Here is a 12612-nt window from a genome sequence, read left to right on the forward strand (position 1 = left end):
ATAAACAAACACACACACACACACACACACATATATATATATATATATATATAGCTGGGCAAGCTCCAGTTTCAATGTAACTTCTTCAACACTATAGTGTAACAATCTTACATCACTCTAGATGTATTCCACAATCCTCTACCACACACTGCCAGTGCACATGGTAGCATTTCCCTCGCACTTTTACACAACCTTTCAATGCAGCACCCTGTGAGATGATGTGTGTGTGTTTGCGCATGTACCTGGCTAGTCGAAAGGGCACATTGGCAGTGCTGGGCAGAGGCAGTGGAAACTTCCTGTTTGAGCGCTGAGGGCATTCGACACTGCACCCATTCACCCACTCTCTCAATCTCTCTGGCCGCTCCGTTCACCCTTTCTCGCATCGGTGCCGTTCATATACACCTCTATTGGATACTCACTCGAGGTCAAAGGAAGTCACATAACACCAGAAAATGACATTATACAATTTCAATAAGTCTTTTTCCTTTGTTAAAGGGATCATGAAGTGCCTTTGTTTTTTATTTTGTACTGTTCTCTGATTTTTGCATAAAAAAACATCTTAAGTTAGAAGTAATAAGCTATTTTCTGTCCTGTTTTTAACCCCCCTCATCAGAACGCCCTATTTGAATAGGCGTGGCAGATTGTAGACGCCCACTGCTATGATTGACTAACAGATATTTTTTATCTTTTATTTTATTTTATTCTTTTATTTTTTTCTACTTTTCTTTTTCTCATATTTGTATTCTATATAATTGCACTGTCCTTGGAGTGGACCTGACCTACATTTCACTGCTGGTTATATTCTGTATAATTGTGTATGTGACAAATAAAAATCTTGAATCTTGAATCAGATGTGTGTTTGACAGCCTACATCCTTTACAGATGGACACTGCTGTGATTTAGGTTAAAGACGCATAAATAGTACATATCAAACGATCTATCAGACAAAGCAATAGTGATCATGTAATAAAAAATAAAGTTCATCCACTCTTTCCTAATGTTGGGATCAGAAGGAAGGTAAAGCAAAGACTGTTCCTCCGCTTGGCACTGCACAGCGTCTTGTTGTCTTCGGAGCATCTTTATTCTTTGGTTTCTGCGTAGAACATAGACCTGCATTTGTTGTTCTCATTATTTACACTAGATGCGTGAATTGGTGGGCGGGGCTAAACAGGCAGCGATGTAGAAGCAGGCGTTGATGTCCTTCTGCGGAGGCGGTGCTTATCCACATCATAGAGTAGAACATTCCAAAAGCTGTGGTTTGGCAGACTGCCTAAAATATAAGCTGTTTTTAGACTAATGAGAAAGTTTTGAGTTCGTAAACTTACAGGATGTTTTTAGAGTACAAGTACAATGACCTCTTATATGTCAAAAGATCAAGAGAATTTTGGTTTCTCAGCTCATGGCCCCTTTAAAATCCATTATTTTAAGTATGAGCATAAACAAAATATAAAAATAACTAAAAACATCCATAGCAAAGGCACTGATTGTATTGTGGGATGATGCAATAATAGAGTCATGCTATGATGTAGCACTGGAAGGACATCATCACTCAGTGGCTTGACCTTTTTAGTAGCCGACGTTATTAAAATGAAGTGTAAACTCATGTTTTTATGAGAAGGAACGAGCTCATTCCTGCTGTGTGGCTGTTCGCGAAATCATTGGAAAGTTGCTTCAGCTTTTACAGCTCGGAAAAGTTGATTTGGTCTGTTGCGAGGCGCGTTCGCCTCTTTCTCTTTCTCCTCCTCTCATTGACACGGGATCAATTTTACTGCAGCAGCACTAAATCAAGTCCTCCGCTTTGAGAGACAGACAAGAGATCCGTGAAGACGAGCAGCGCGTCGAAGTGTGAGGGGGAGAGACGCACAAGGACACCTTTATCAGCAGCGCGCGTGTGCATGAATATATGTATGCGACAGCTAAAAAGAGGTATTAACTGTCTGAGAGCTGGCACGCAGTTTGGTGTTTACTGAGCAAACACAGACAGACGCGCGCGCACAAACTAACGCAGCACTCAGCTGGACTCAGCACAGCAGGCATGAGTCATCATCATCTTCATCTTCATCGCCTGACGGGTCCACACTGTAATGGACGAATGATAAGGATGAGCTTCCTGTGTATCAGCACCAATTCTGCTTGAATTTCAGCATAATGCGATTAAGATCAGATTATGCTAAGGCTTTGAAAAACAAACGAATGTATTTCTTAGTTTCGAACACCATATTAGCATGGAATGACATGTTTATATATAATATATTAATATATATTTTTGAATTAAACTTGCGTTAAATAAATTGCATTGTGTAATTTACATAATATAACCATAAAATTGCAACTTAAAGTAATTGCTTTCCATTTTAATATATTTAAAATTATTCCTTTACTTAAGTCTTCAGTGTCACAGATCTGTCAGAAATCATTCTAATATCCTGATTAGATTGTCAAGAAATATTTCTGATTATTATAAATGTATTATGAATGCGCATAATATTTTTTGTGAAACCATGATACACTACCATACAAAAGTTATGTATTAATATATTTTTACTATTTCTTTTATTTAATACTTGTATTCAGCAAGGACACATTGAACTGGCATTTATATAGTTCAAAGGACCCACCCTTAGAATGGCAATAATAAATCATAATAGCATATTAGAATTATTTCTGCAGGATCATGTGACACTGAAGACTGGAGCAATGATGCTGGAAATTCTTGCATCACAGGAATAATTTACGTGTTATATTTAAGTGTTACCACACAATTTTAATATAACATATTTCCATATTACATGCGTGTTATAATATAATATGTTAAATATATGTTATATATATATATACAAATTAATGTTAATGCATATCTTATGCGAACAGAAGTACAGACTTTTAAAATAAAATTTTACTGTCTTTTAATTTTATTGTGGAGGTCTCCAGTAAGGAAATCAAATGTATTTTCTGAGTTAAACTTCAGCCCTTTGAGTGTGCTAGTCTCCCTCTCTGAGCTCATATAAATGGATGATAAATCTCAGCATGAGGACAGATGGAGGAAAGGATGAGAGAGGCAAGGCTTTCACTTTCTTTAATAATTGATCTCACGCTTATAAGAGCTCGTCTGAGAGCTTCTGAGGTCGTCGCGGTCACAGGGTCAAATCACAACCTGAGTGACCGGGAATCAATCTCCTAAAAAGCAGAAGCGAACTTTCAGTGAGACATCAGTGGGCGCTTCTTCAAGTATATGGGCACAGGTTCATTTTTATGCTAACAGACTTGAACTTGACTCAATAAGACTCTCAGTGTTATATTTTGAAAATCCATTATACTGTATGTTTCTTAATATTAATACAAATTATTACATTATAATAAAAATTGCAACCAACAATTATTTGAATAAAATTATAAAAATACAAACATCTAAATAAAAAGAGGCAAAAAGTTTTTGTTTTTCTGAAGAAAAAAATATTTGGTGCACATGTATGATATATAATAATTTATATATAATAAAATAATTATAATGTATTTATATAATATATTATATATAATATAAAGTATTTTTTATTAAATATTTAATAATATATCAATTGAAAATAGACTCGGCAAAACAAAAATGTTTAAATGTAATTTCCATCAATGTCATTTGTATAATTTGAGATTTTGTGGAAATGACACTTATGATTTTTATAACAAAAATGACAGAATTCTGCTTGCAATCCATTTATTTTCAAGGATGAACATTATTAAAGACAAATTAAGTAAATTAGAGTGTGAAAGTATTTTCAAGAGTTTACTTCCTAAATTTCCACAGGGCCAAAAGTGGCAATATATTTTAGAAACATCCCGCTGCTCTCTCTGGTGGGCAAGCAGACGCTTTGAATGTGTGATTATTAATGCTTTGCTCCTGGTGCTATTTATGTTTGCTTCTTACGGTGTTTTGCATTTTCTCTATTTCAGGAAAGCTTGAACGTGGTGCAAATAAATGTACCGTACACAAACACAAGCATACCTCAGACACACTCATGCAAATCTGCTCTCAATGCTCTGTTGTAGCGTATCGACTTGACAAAATGTTACAATTACCGCAGGCTACTGCCAGCTGTGTGTTTTACTGTGTGATTTGAATCTCATTAAAGGTGCGTGCAGTCAATTTTTCCTGATTAAAATTGAACACGTAAAGAATTTAAGGATACTTTTGGGGGAAAAACATATGGTTCAAATCATATCAGTAGCCTAATAAAAGCTGCTTAATTGTATATGGAAGATTCAATATTTGTAGCTCACATGACCAGCCGAATACTCATCTACTAACTTTGACTCGTTATTCGACATACTCGTTTATCAAATAATTCATAATGCAGAATCTTTACTAATGCATTTTGCTACTGAATGCAAATATGTCTGTTTTTCTTTCCCACAAACCTCTGGCAGAGTTTCAGTGGGCATCTGTGTGTGTGTGTGTGTGTCGTTCTGGTGTTATTGTAATGTGAATGCATTCCAGCTATCTAATTGCAGTGGAGAGCAGCTAGCTGTGTTGGTGTGCTGGGAATAAATTAGCTCAGGGCATCTACAGACTGACAGAGCACCATGTGAACGTGTGTTTTTGTCTGAGAGAGCGATACTGAGGGAGGGAGGGAGAGAGAAACATAGATAGGCCGAGAGAAAGCCCATATATCTTAGCATTGTTGTCTGCTCTGTGATAACGAGGTAAAAGTGCGTGTTGAAGATTGATGCTGGATCTGTCTGTGTGAGCGCAGGAGAGAAACAGGCGGGAATAGATAACAAAACCTGTGGACGGTAGCCTCAGTTAGGATACAGTGCTGAGTCTGGTTCTGTTCACACACAGTTCAGTTATAAACAGAGTGACTCACTTAAATATTTTGAACTCAGATATGAATTTTGATGGTACGTTCAGATTTTTTTTTTTTTTTAAGACTCTAGTGGTCAATCAATGTTTTTATAGCCATTATTTTACACTGTAAAAAAAAATAGTTGAGTCAACTTAAAATAATTTGTTACCCAGCTGCCTTAAAATGTCAAGTTTAGTCAACTCAAATAAGTTTAGTCAACTTGACATGTTAACGTTGATATTTGTGTTGACTAAACTTAAAATTTTAAGGCAGCCAGGTAACAAATTATTTTAAGTTGAAACCACTTTTAATTTTGACAGTGTAGAGAGGAGAGATGAGTGGCGGAAAAGTGTGTGTGTGTGTGTCACATGATTTTACAGTTGCACAACATTGCCGCAATAAAAAATTATTACATAATATACTAAAGTATTTTGAAAATTAATCAATATTAATAGATAATGAATAAATAATTATATAAAGTTCAAATAATTTTAGATGTACAACACTGCTGCAATAAAAAAAATACTATACTATACTATACTACTTATACTTAAATTTTAAAAAAATAAATCATTTAAATAAATTTGAAAAAACTTAATAAAAATATATCTGTAAAAAATTATTTAAACTTTAGATTCACAACATTGCTGCAATAAAATTAATATTTATTTGACATATTTATGAACGCATTTAAAATAATTTATTTGATCAGTTAATCTATATGAAACAAATATTTGAACCCGATTTGATGATTTGTTGAATGAAATGCACAACACTGCTGCACTGCAATTGTAAAAAATAATCTGAAAAATAATTGATAAAAATGTGTATGTAAGAAATATTTATACTTTAGATGCAATAAAGTGCATAGCAGCTAATTGGTCATAAATTGCTCTTCATATATCAGGTGACCACTATTTTCTAGTTTTATGGAAATACAAATAATCTCTGTTATTTAATGTTGTTACTATCACTATGATCACCGGCATTATTCATAGCTATTGTGAACGGAAAATGAGCTTGACTTCAGTTATTTGTTTATGCAGACAGTATTGGAGATGCTGTATGAACAGGGCTATTTGAGAGTCACATCTGTTGGTAAATATGACTTTCATTCCCAAACACTGACTGACTGAACATAGCTTTGGTCATTGACACATGTAGCTGTTGTTAGCTCTCTCAACACACAGCTCACGATCACACACACACACACACGTTGGTTTTTGTGGTTTATGGGGACTCTCCATAGGCGTAATGGTTTTTATACTGAACAAACTGTGTGTGCTATTGCCCTACACCAACCCTACACCTAAACTTAGCCCTCACAGGAGACTTTGTGCATTTTTAGATTTTCAAAAAAACACCATTTAGTATGTTTTTTAAGCCTTTTGAATTACGGGGACATAGGCAGTGTCCTCATAAACCACCTTCATATTATAATACCTCTGTCATACCCATGTCATACAAATTTGTGTCCTCATAAACCACATAAACATGCACAGACACTCACACACTCTGTGCTTTGAACTGGCCCTGTGGATGTACGGTTGTGGAGATGCCATGGTCGATTGCATTACAGATCAGAGAGAGAGGAGAAGAGAGAGGAAGGCATGAAAAATAGCAGAAAACAGGTTTGTAGAAAATAGACCTGCAGAGGTTTTTCAGTGAAAGAGAAAAGTGGCTAAACCAGCACCCATCCAACCTTAATTTTCCACACATTTACTGCTCTTCACCTCCTTTTTTACCTCTTACGACCCCATTTCTCCTATCTCTACCCCTGCATAATGGAGTTCAGGGGAGATAGCGGGAAAATCTGCTCGAGCTTTTATATCAAGGTTTTCTATTACCAAAGTCCTGACATGTCTGCAGGAACTGGAGTGGACACTATATCATTAGCTATATATGTATAAAGAGACTGCGCTTCCCAGAAAAGCTCTCAGCATTTTGAATGGCTCTGTCAAATACAAACGCTTTTCTGCTATGATGAGGCTCAGTGTGTAGTTTTAACAATTTTACGGAGCTACCGAGAGGAAGAGAGAGTTAATTTACTTACGATTACTCACTGTAAGCAATTACAGCCTGTCTCTTAAACTTTTAAAATTTAAAGGAACAGCTCATGCAAAAATGAAAATTGTCATCATTTACTCACCCTCATGTCATTCCAAACCTGTATGAATTTCTTCCATCTGTGGAACACAAAAGTAGATGTTTAGTTGATTGTTAATGTTAAGCACCTTAATAGTACAATATCAGGACTTTTGTGATATATTTTACAAAGCTGCAGAAGACTAAAGAAAGAAATTTTGCAGAAGAAACAAAGTCATAAAGGGTTAACATTGCATGAGGGAGAGAAAATTACATAATTTTATTTTTTCCGTGAACTGTCCCTTTAAGAATAAATGTCTACACAACATAATATTGCATTCTGTATCTGCAAAGACATGACTTCAGTTTCCATATTAATTTATCTGCTAAAAAGGTGATGCAATGGCTCTTTATTCAAGGAATCTTAGAACCTGTCAGAGATACCGGCCACAAACTCTGGGAAAATTCCACTGGAATAGAGCGCTTAAACTGATGAGAGTGGGTGTGTATAAAAGAGAGCGAAAGAGGCTGAGACACACACACACACACACACAGAGAGAGAGAGAGAGAGAGAGAGAGACAGAGTATGTGGGTGGCTGTAGGTTTGAATACTGATTTTGGAGAAGTGTACAGTGCTGTTCTTTGTAAATGTTAGATTACATCCAACATGAAGAAACTTGATGAAACCGAGTGAAACCAGAGATAGAGATATTGATTTCAACTACTAAAGATATCTCAAATGGGAATAGTTCACACAAAAAGATAGATAGATAGATAGATAGATAGATAGATAGATAGATAGATAGATAGATAGATAGATAGATAGATAGATAGATAGATAGATAGATAGATAGATAGATAGATAGATAGATAGATAGATTTTTCAATTATTTTAAATTTCCAGTATTGCAGAGCATGTTTGAATTACTAGAAAACCTCCTGAATATATGCTAAATACTGCATTGTTAGTCATAAATTCACCACTGACCTGTAAGACTGACCTTTAACTTTTGGCCCCTATTGAGCAGATTGAGGGAAAGGTCAGCACAGCTCAGCAAGATTCCGCTTTCACTGCCTCAGGCCTTCAGCAGTACTTTTCACAAGTCTTGGGTTTGTTTGATGTGGTGAGATGGTGTGTGTTCACTGCTTTTGTTACAGAGTAGAAGAAGTTCAGGATTTTAAGAGCACTCTTTAATAGGATAAACACCACAAAATAGCACTGCTCGCTGGAAGACTTACAACTGACTGCAATAGAATTTTACAATGTGATGCTAAGCTAATAACAAAAAGCATGCACAAATATTGGGTAAAATAGTACATTTTAATTCGATTAAACTCTTTTGGAAAGTATTTTCACAATATTTGAACCCGATAAACTTGATGAACTTGAAGTTAGATGCACAACATTGCTGCAATAAAATTTTAGTTTTTTGTTTCATATATTTAGTAATCCCTTTATCTGCTGCCTTGGATTAATTTTTTCCCTCAGTTTGTTGCAGTGCATTCAGCGATTGTTTTATCCACAGATATTACTGTTATAATTTGGCCCAAATGAGGCACAGTATCTTATATCAAAGTATTATATGTATTTTTTTAAGATCGTAAAAGTTCATTTAAAATTAAACTTTCAATTTTATATTTTTAAAAATGTGTCAAAATTCTCATGTCATTTTATTGACAGTCATAGTTACAAAAAGTAGGAAATCAAAATAAGCTTAGCACAAAGTAAATAGTCTCAAGATAAGATTTTAATAATTTGCTTTGGCTTCAGTACAGTGACACTATAGTCAATTATTTATTTAGGATGTTTTAAAAATTTTATCACACGGATCTACCTTCCTGCAAAGTTAAGTTACTCTAATTAAACACACTTATTATTTGAAATGAAAGGATGTTGCAGTAAACTTTGTAAAATTGGCAGGAAAGGCGATCTCTGGGAGCAGAATGAAGTGTCCCTCCTGTAAAGGATTTAAGCTAAGATTTTAATAATATTGTCTGGTGCAAAACTTTCCCCTTTATGGCAACCTGCTGATTTACTGTATGGTCTTTAAAGTGCTTTAAATGGCACATTGGAAATGAGTCTTTACATTTATATTCACATTTCTGCATTTGGCTGACGCTTTTATCCAAAGCCACTTATATTGCATTGAATATCAGTTCATGCATTCCCTGAGAATCAAACCCATGATCTTGAACAAACTCCATTCGACCTACTTTATCTGTTTTCTCATTAATACCATCACCTTTTCTTCTTCTCTTTCTCAGGCTGAGTTTTCTGCAGCGGCGGTGTTGCATCAGGCCCGGCGGGATCAAGTGGCAGACACATGTCGCGCTTACAGTGCATCCAGCCGCAAGCGCCGCGTCCTGACCCCCAGCGACCTCAAGCACCTGGTGGTGGATGAGGAGCACGAGCTCATCTACTGCTACGTCCCCAAAGTGGCCTGCACCAACTGGAAGCGGGTCATGATGGTGCTGAGCGGCCGGGGCAAGTACAGCGACCCCATGGAGATCCCGTCCAACGAGGCCCACGTGCCCTCCAACCTCAAGACCCTTAACCAGTACAGCATTCCCGACATCAACCACCGGCTCAAGAGCTACCTCAAGTTCCTCTTTGTGCGCGAGCCCTTCGAGCGGTTGGTGTCGGCCTACCGTAACAAATTCACGCTCCGGTACAACACCTCGTTTCACAAACGCTACGGGACGAAGATCGTGCGGCGGTACCGCAAGAACGCAACAACCGAGGCGCTGCAGAGCGGTGCCGACGTGAAGTTCCAAGAGTTCGCCGATTACCTGGTGGACCCAAGCACTCAGAGAGAAGCTCCGCTCAACGAACACTGGCAGACGGTTTACTCGCTCTGCCATCCCTGCCACATCCACTACGACCTGGTGGGCAAGTATGAGACTCTGGAGGAGGACGCCAACTACGTGCTCAAATTGGCAACGGTTGACGACTCTTTGCGCTTCCCAACGTATGCAAAATCCACTCGTACCACCGACCAAATGGCAGCCATGTTTTTCAACAACATCAGCTCTCAGCAGCAAAGCCAGCTCTACCAACTCTACAAACAGGACTTTCTAATGTTCAACTACTCTTTTCCCAGCTACCTAAAACTGCAGTAGACACACAAACGCAACTGTGCACACGTTCCGAGCTTGTTCAACAAGGTTGAGCAATGGGAGAAGGGCCGTCGCTGAAAGACACAGGCGGGGGAATCAACCAAGCACTCAAATGTAAAATTGTATTTATATCCGCAAGGACGGTTGCTTTATTTCAAGACGAGATTAAAGAGCTATCGGTCAACTGCAAATGCAGACCACTTTGAAAGTCTGATGTATTTGCCCATCGAATTGTACATTTTCAGTGTAAAGGCTCCTGCTCCCAAACATCAAAAGCAATATGACAGATTCTGAGCTATACCTGCTCAAACGGTTTATCTATTAATATACTCAGCCAGCTGCCGCCATTATTGAAGCTTCACAGAAAGGAGCGCCTAGACTAATAATAAGACTCGAGATACAATCAGACTTGTTCTGACTTCAATTCCCCACTTCTAATTTCGTGTTCCCTTTGGAAGTTCCCTCGCTTCTCTCCCATACTCAGACGGCCTTTGTGTGTGTATTTATATAGTGCATATTTAAAGGTACACACTAAAATAAGACGACAAAAAAGAGGCATTGAATGATGCCTCCTGAAGGGGGCGTGTCCATATGTGAGTGACAGGCAGGGGCTCCGCCCACTGGGTCAGTCAGGGAGCATCTGTAGCAGTCAGGAGTTCAGAGGTCACTGTGGGTTGGCCTCAAGCACACTGTTCCCACAACCCCTCCTCCCTCGGTTGGTCTTCTTAAAGTAGGATTTTGGGTGTTTTGTTTTATTTTGTATTTGTTTATAATGGAAAAAGTTGCTGCGAGCAGCACGTTATAATATTATTTGAATTACTGTGTGAAATAGAGATGAGAACGACTTAATATTTTGTTTCCAGGACAGGAAATCAGCTTAGAGCTAGAGACTTTCTGAGGTTTAATTGTCATAATTCGTTCATATTTCTTCTTGCCTCATATGCAGAACAATGTTGCTGGGATATCTCGCTGGTTGTTTTGTGACGGGTGTACGGAAACGGGCAGGACTTTGTTTTCTGAGCTGTTCCCATGGGAAAGTTTCACACAGTGGTGAGCGTTTGAGAGAAAGAGAGAGAAAATGCAGGCAAATCTGTTGCATCCATTAGATGATTTAAACATTTCCCAATTTAAGTTCAAAGGAACACCCTTTAATTTAGCAAGCTGTCTTTTATGATCCTTTTATGAAAATGATGAAAATTGCTTATTTATGTGCACGATGGCCACAAGTGGGTGCGTGCTAGTGCTTTATCTCAATGGCTTTGTCTGTAGCAAATCTTGACACTGGCTAAAGGCTTCTGTTAGCTTTCTCCCTGGTTTATTTGGCCTGAACACGTGAGTGCTGATTAGCAGGATTTTAAGTCTTGTAGAGCAGGGTCTTTAATGAAGACCACACACACACTCACACACACTTGTGGCAGCACTCTAGTGATGGAGAGGGTAAAACGTGGCAAAAAAGCAAAGGAGAAGAAAAAAATCTTTTAAAAATCAAGCCACGTTATCAACCTTTCTATGCAGTACAGCTATTCCTTTCTCATGCTGCTTTTCCTAAATCTTATCCTTCCCCAAAAAAGAAAAAAGCTTAAAATTCTCATCCAGATTCATCCATGGAAAACCAGTAATTACAAAACAATTTTTTTTTAACCGAGTTGTCATTTAGTAGCATAATTATGGTAACTGACTGGCTGGTTAGGACAAAAACTCAGATTTGCATGCCAGAGATTCCCGTTGATAAATTTAGCATGTGTTATCTTTCACAAAGACACATACAACCTTTAACTAGTTGTTATTAGATTTTCTGTTCAAATCTCTGCTCTCCTCTTCGCCAGAACAGGAAATGACTCTGAAACAAAACAAATCGCTCAAGTCTGAACTTCTTTTTTGAACCATCAGCTCAGAAAACAAAGTATGCCTGAATGGTTTCTCGGTTTATAAAGTGTTTATTTAATTTGTTCTGTAACAACAAACACGGTACAGCCTCATTAGCGCCCACACGACAGCCACGCTAATACACGCATTAGTGCCCACATTAGCAGGCACAGTGCCTTTCAAACTGTCACTCTATCACATGTAGTACAGCACACTCACGTTGCATGCAGCATTTTTCATTTTTAGAAATACAAAACATGATTTGCTTCATTTATGATTCCAGCTGAGCACTTCCCCAGATGGAGGTTTTATCACATTTAGCTAACTTAGCTAACTTTACACACTATAGAACAGAACAGCTAGGCTCACCATCCACACATGGCTTACCTGTTACTCTATGTGCCTGTTTAATAATCAGTGTCTACATTGGTTCAATGTTGCCCTATTTGTTTTCAGCGTATGTCTGCTCGCTTTCTTAAACTCACAAACATTCGCAAACTATCCGCAGTTTAATATATTTATTTATTCCTCCTCTGTATTCAGGATGGACTCTGGCGGGTCACTGGGTCGGCCCCTCACACTGTAAATGCGAAAAATACAAACCAAGTGAACTGTCAGATCAATGCGCTCCCTGGAGAACACGCTTTCTCTCTCTATCTCTCTCTCTCTCCTATGTTTTCTCAATAAAGCTGAAACTGAAACCCTT

At 37.7% G+C, this 12612-nt stretch overlaps 1 protein-coding gene across 2 annotated transcripts in view; it reads left to right on the plus strand.

Moving 5' to 3' along the window:
- LOC306858275 (carbohydrate sulfotransferase 11-like) overlaps positions 1–12612 on the plus strand; it is a 46328-nt gene extending 33716 nt beyond the window's left edge. The window contains exon 3 of one of the 2 annotated variants that reach the window (XM_079398721.1): positions 9189–12606. In XM_079398721.1, coding sequence (XP_079254847.1) covers positions 9189–10043 — 855 coding nt within the window. In that variant the 3' untranslated portion in view covers positions 10044–12606. Of the gene's footprint in view, positions 1–9188 lie in introns of both variants that reach the window. The other variant, XM_079398720.1, reaches the window with a different exon arrangement.

This window comes from Barbus barbus (genome assembly GCF_936440315.1).
Source record: "Barbus barbus genome assembly, chromosome: 39".
Classification (NCBI taxonomy): domain Eukaryota; kingdom Metazoa; phylum Chordata; class Actinopteri; order Cypriniformes; family Cyprinidae; genus Barbus; species Barbus barbus.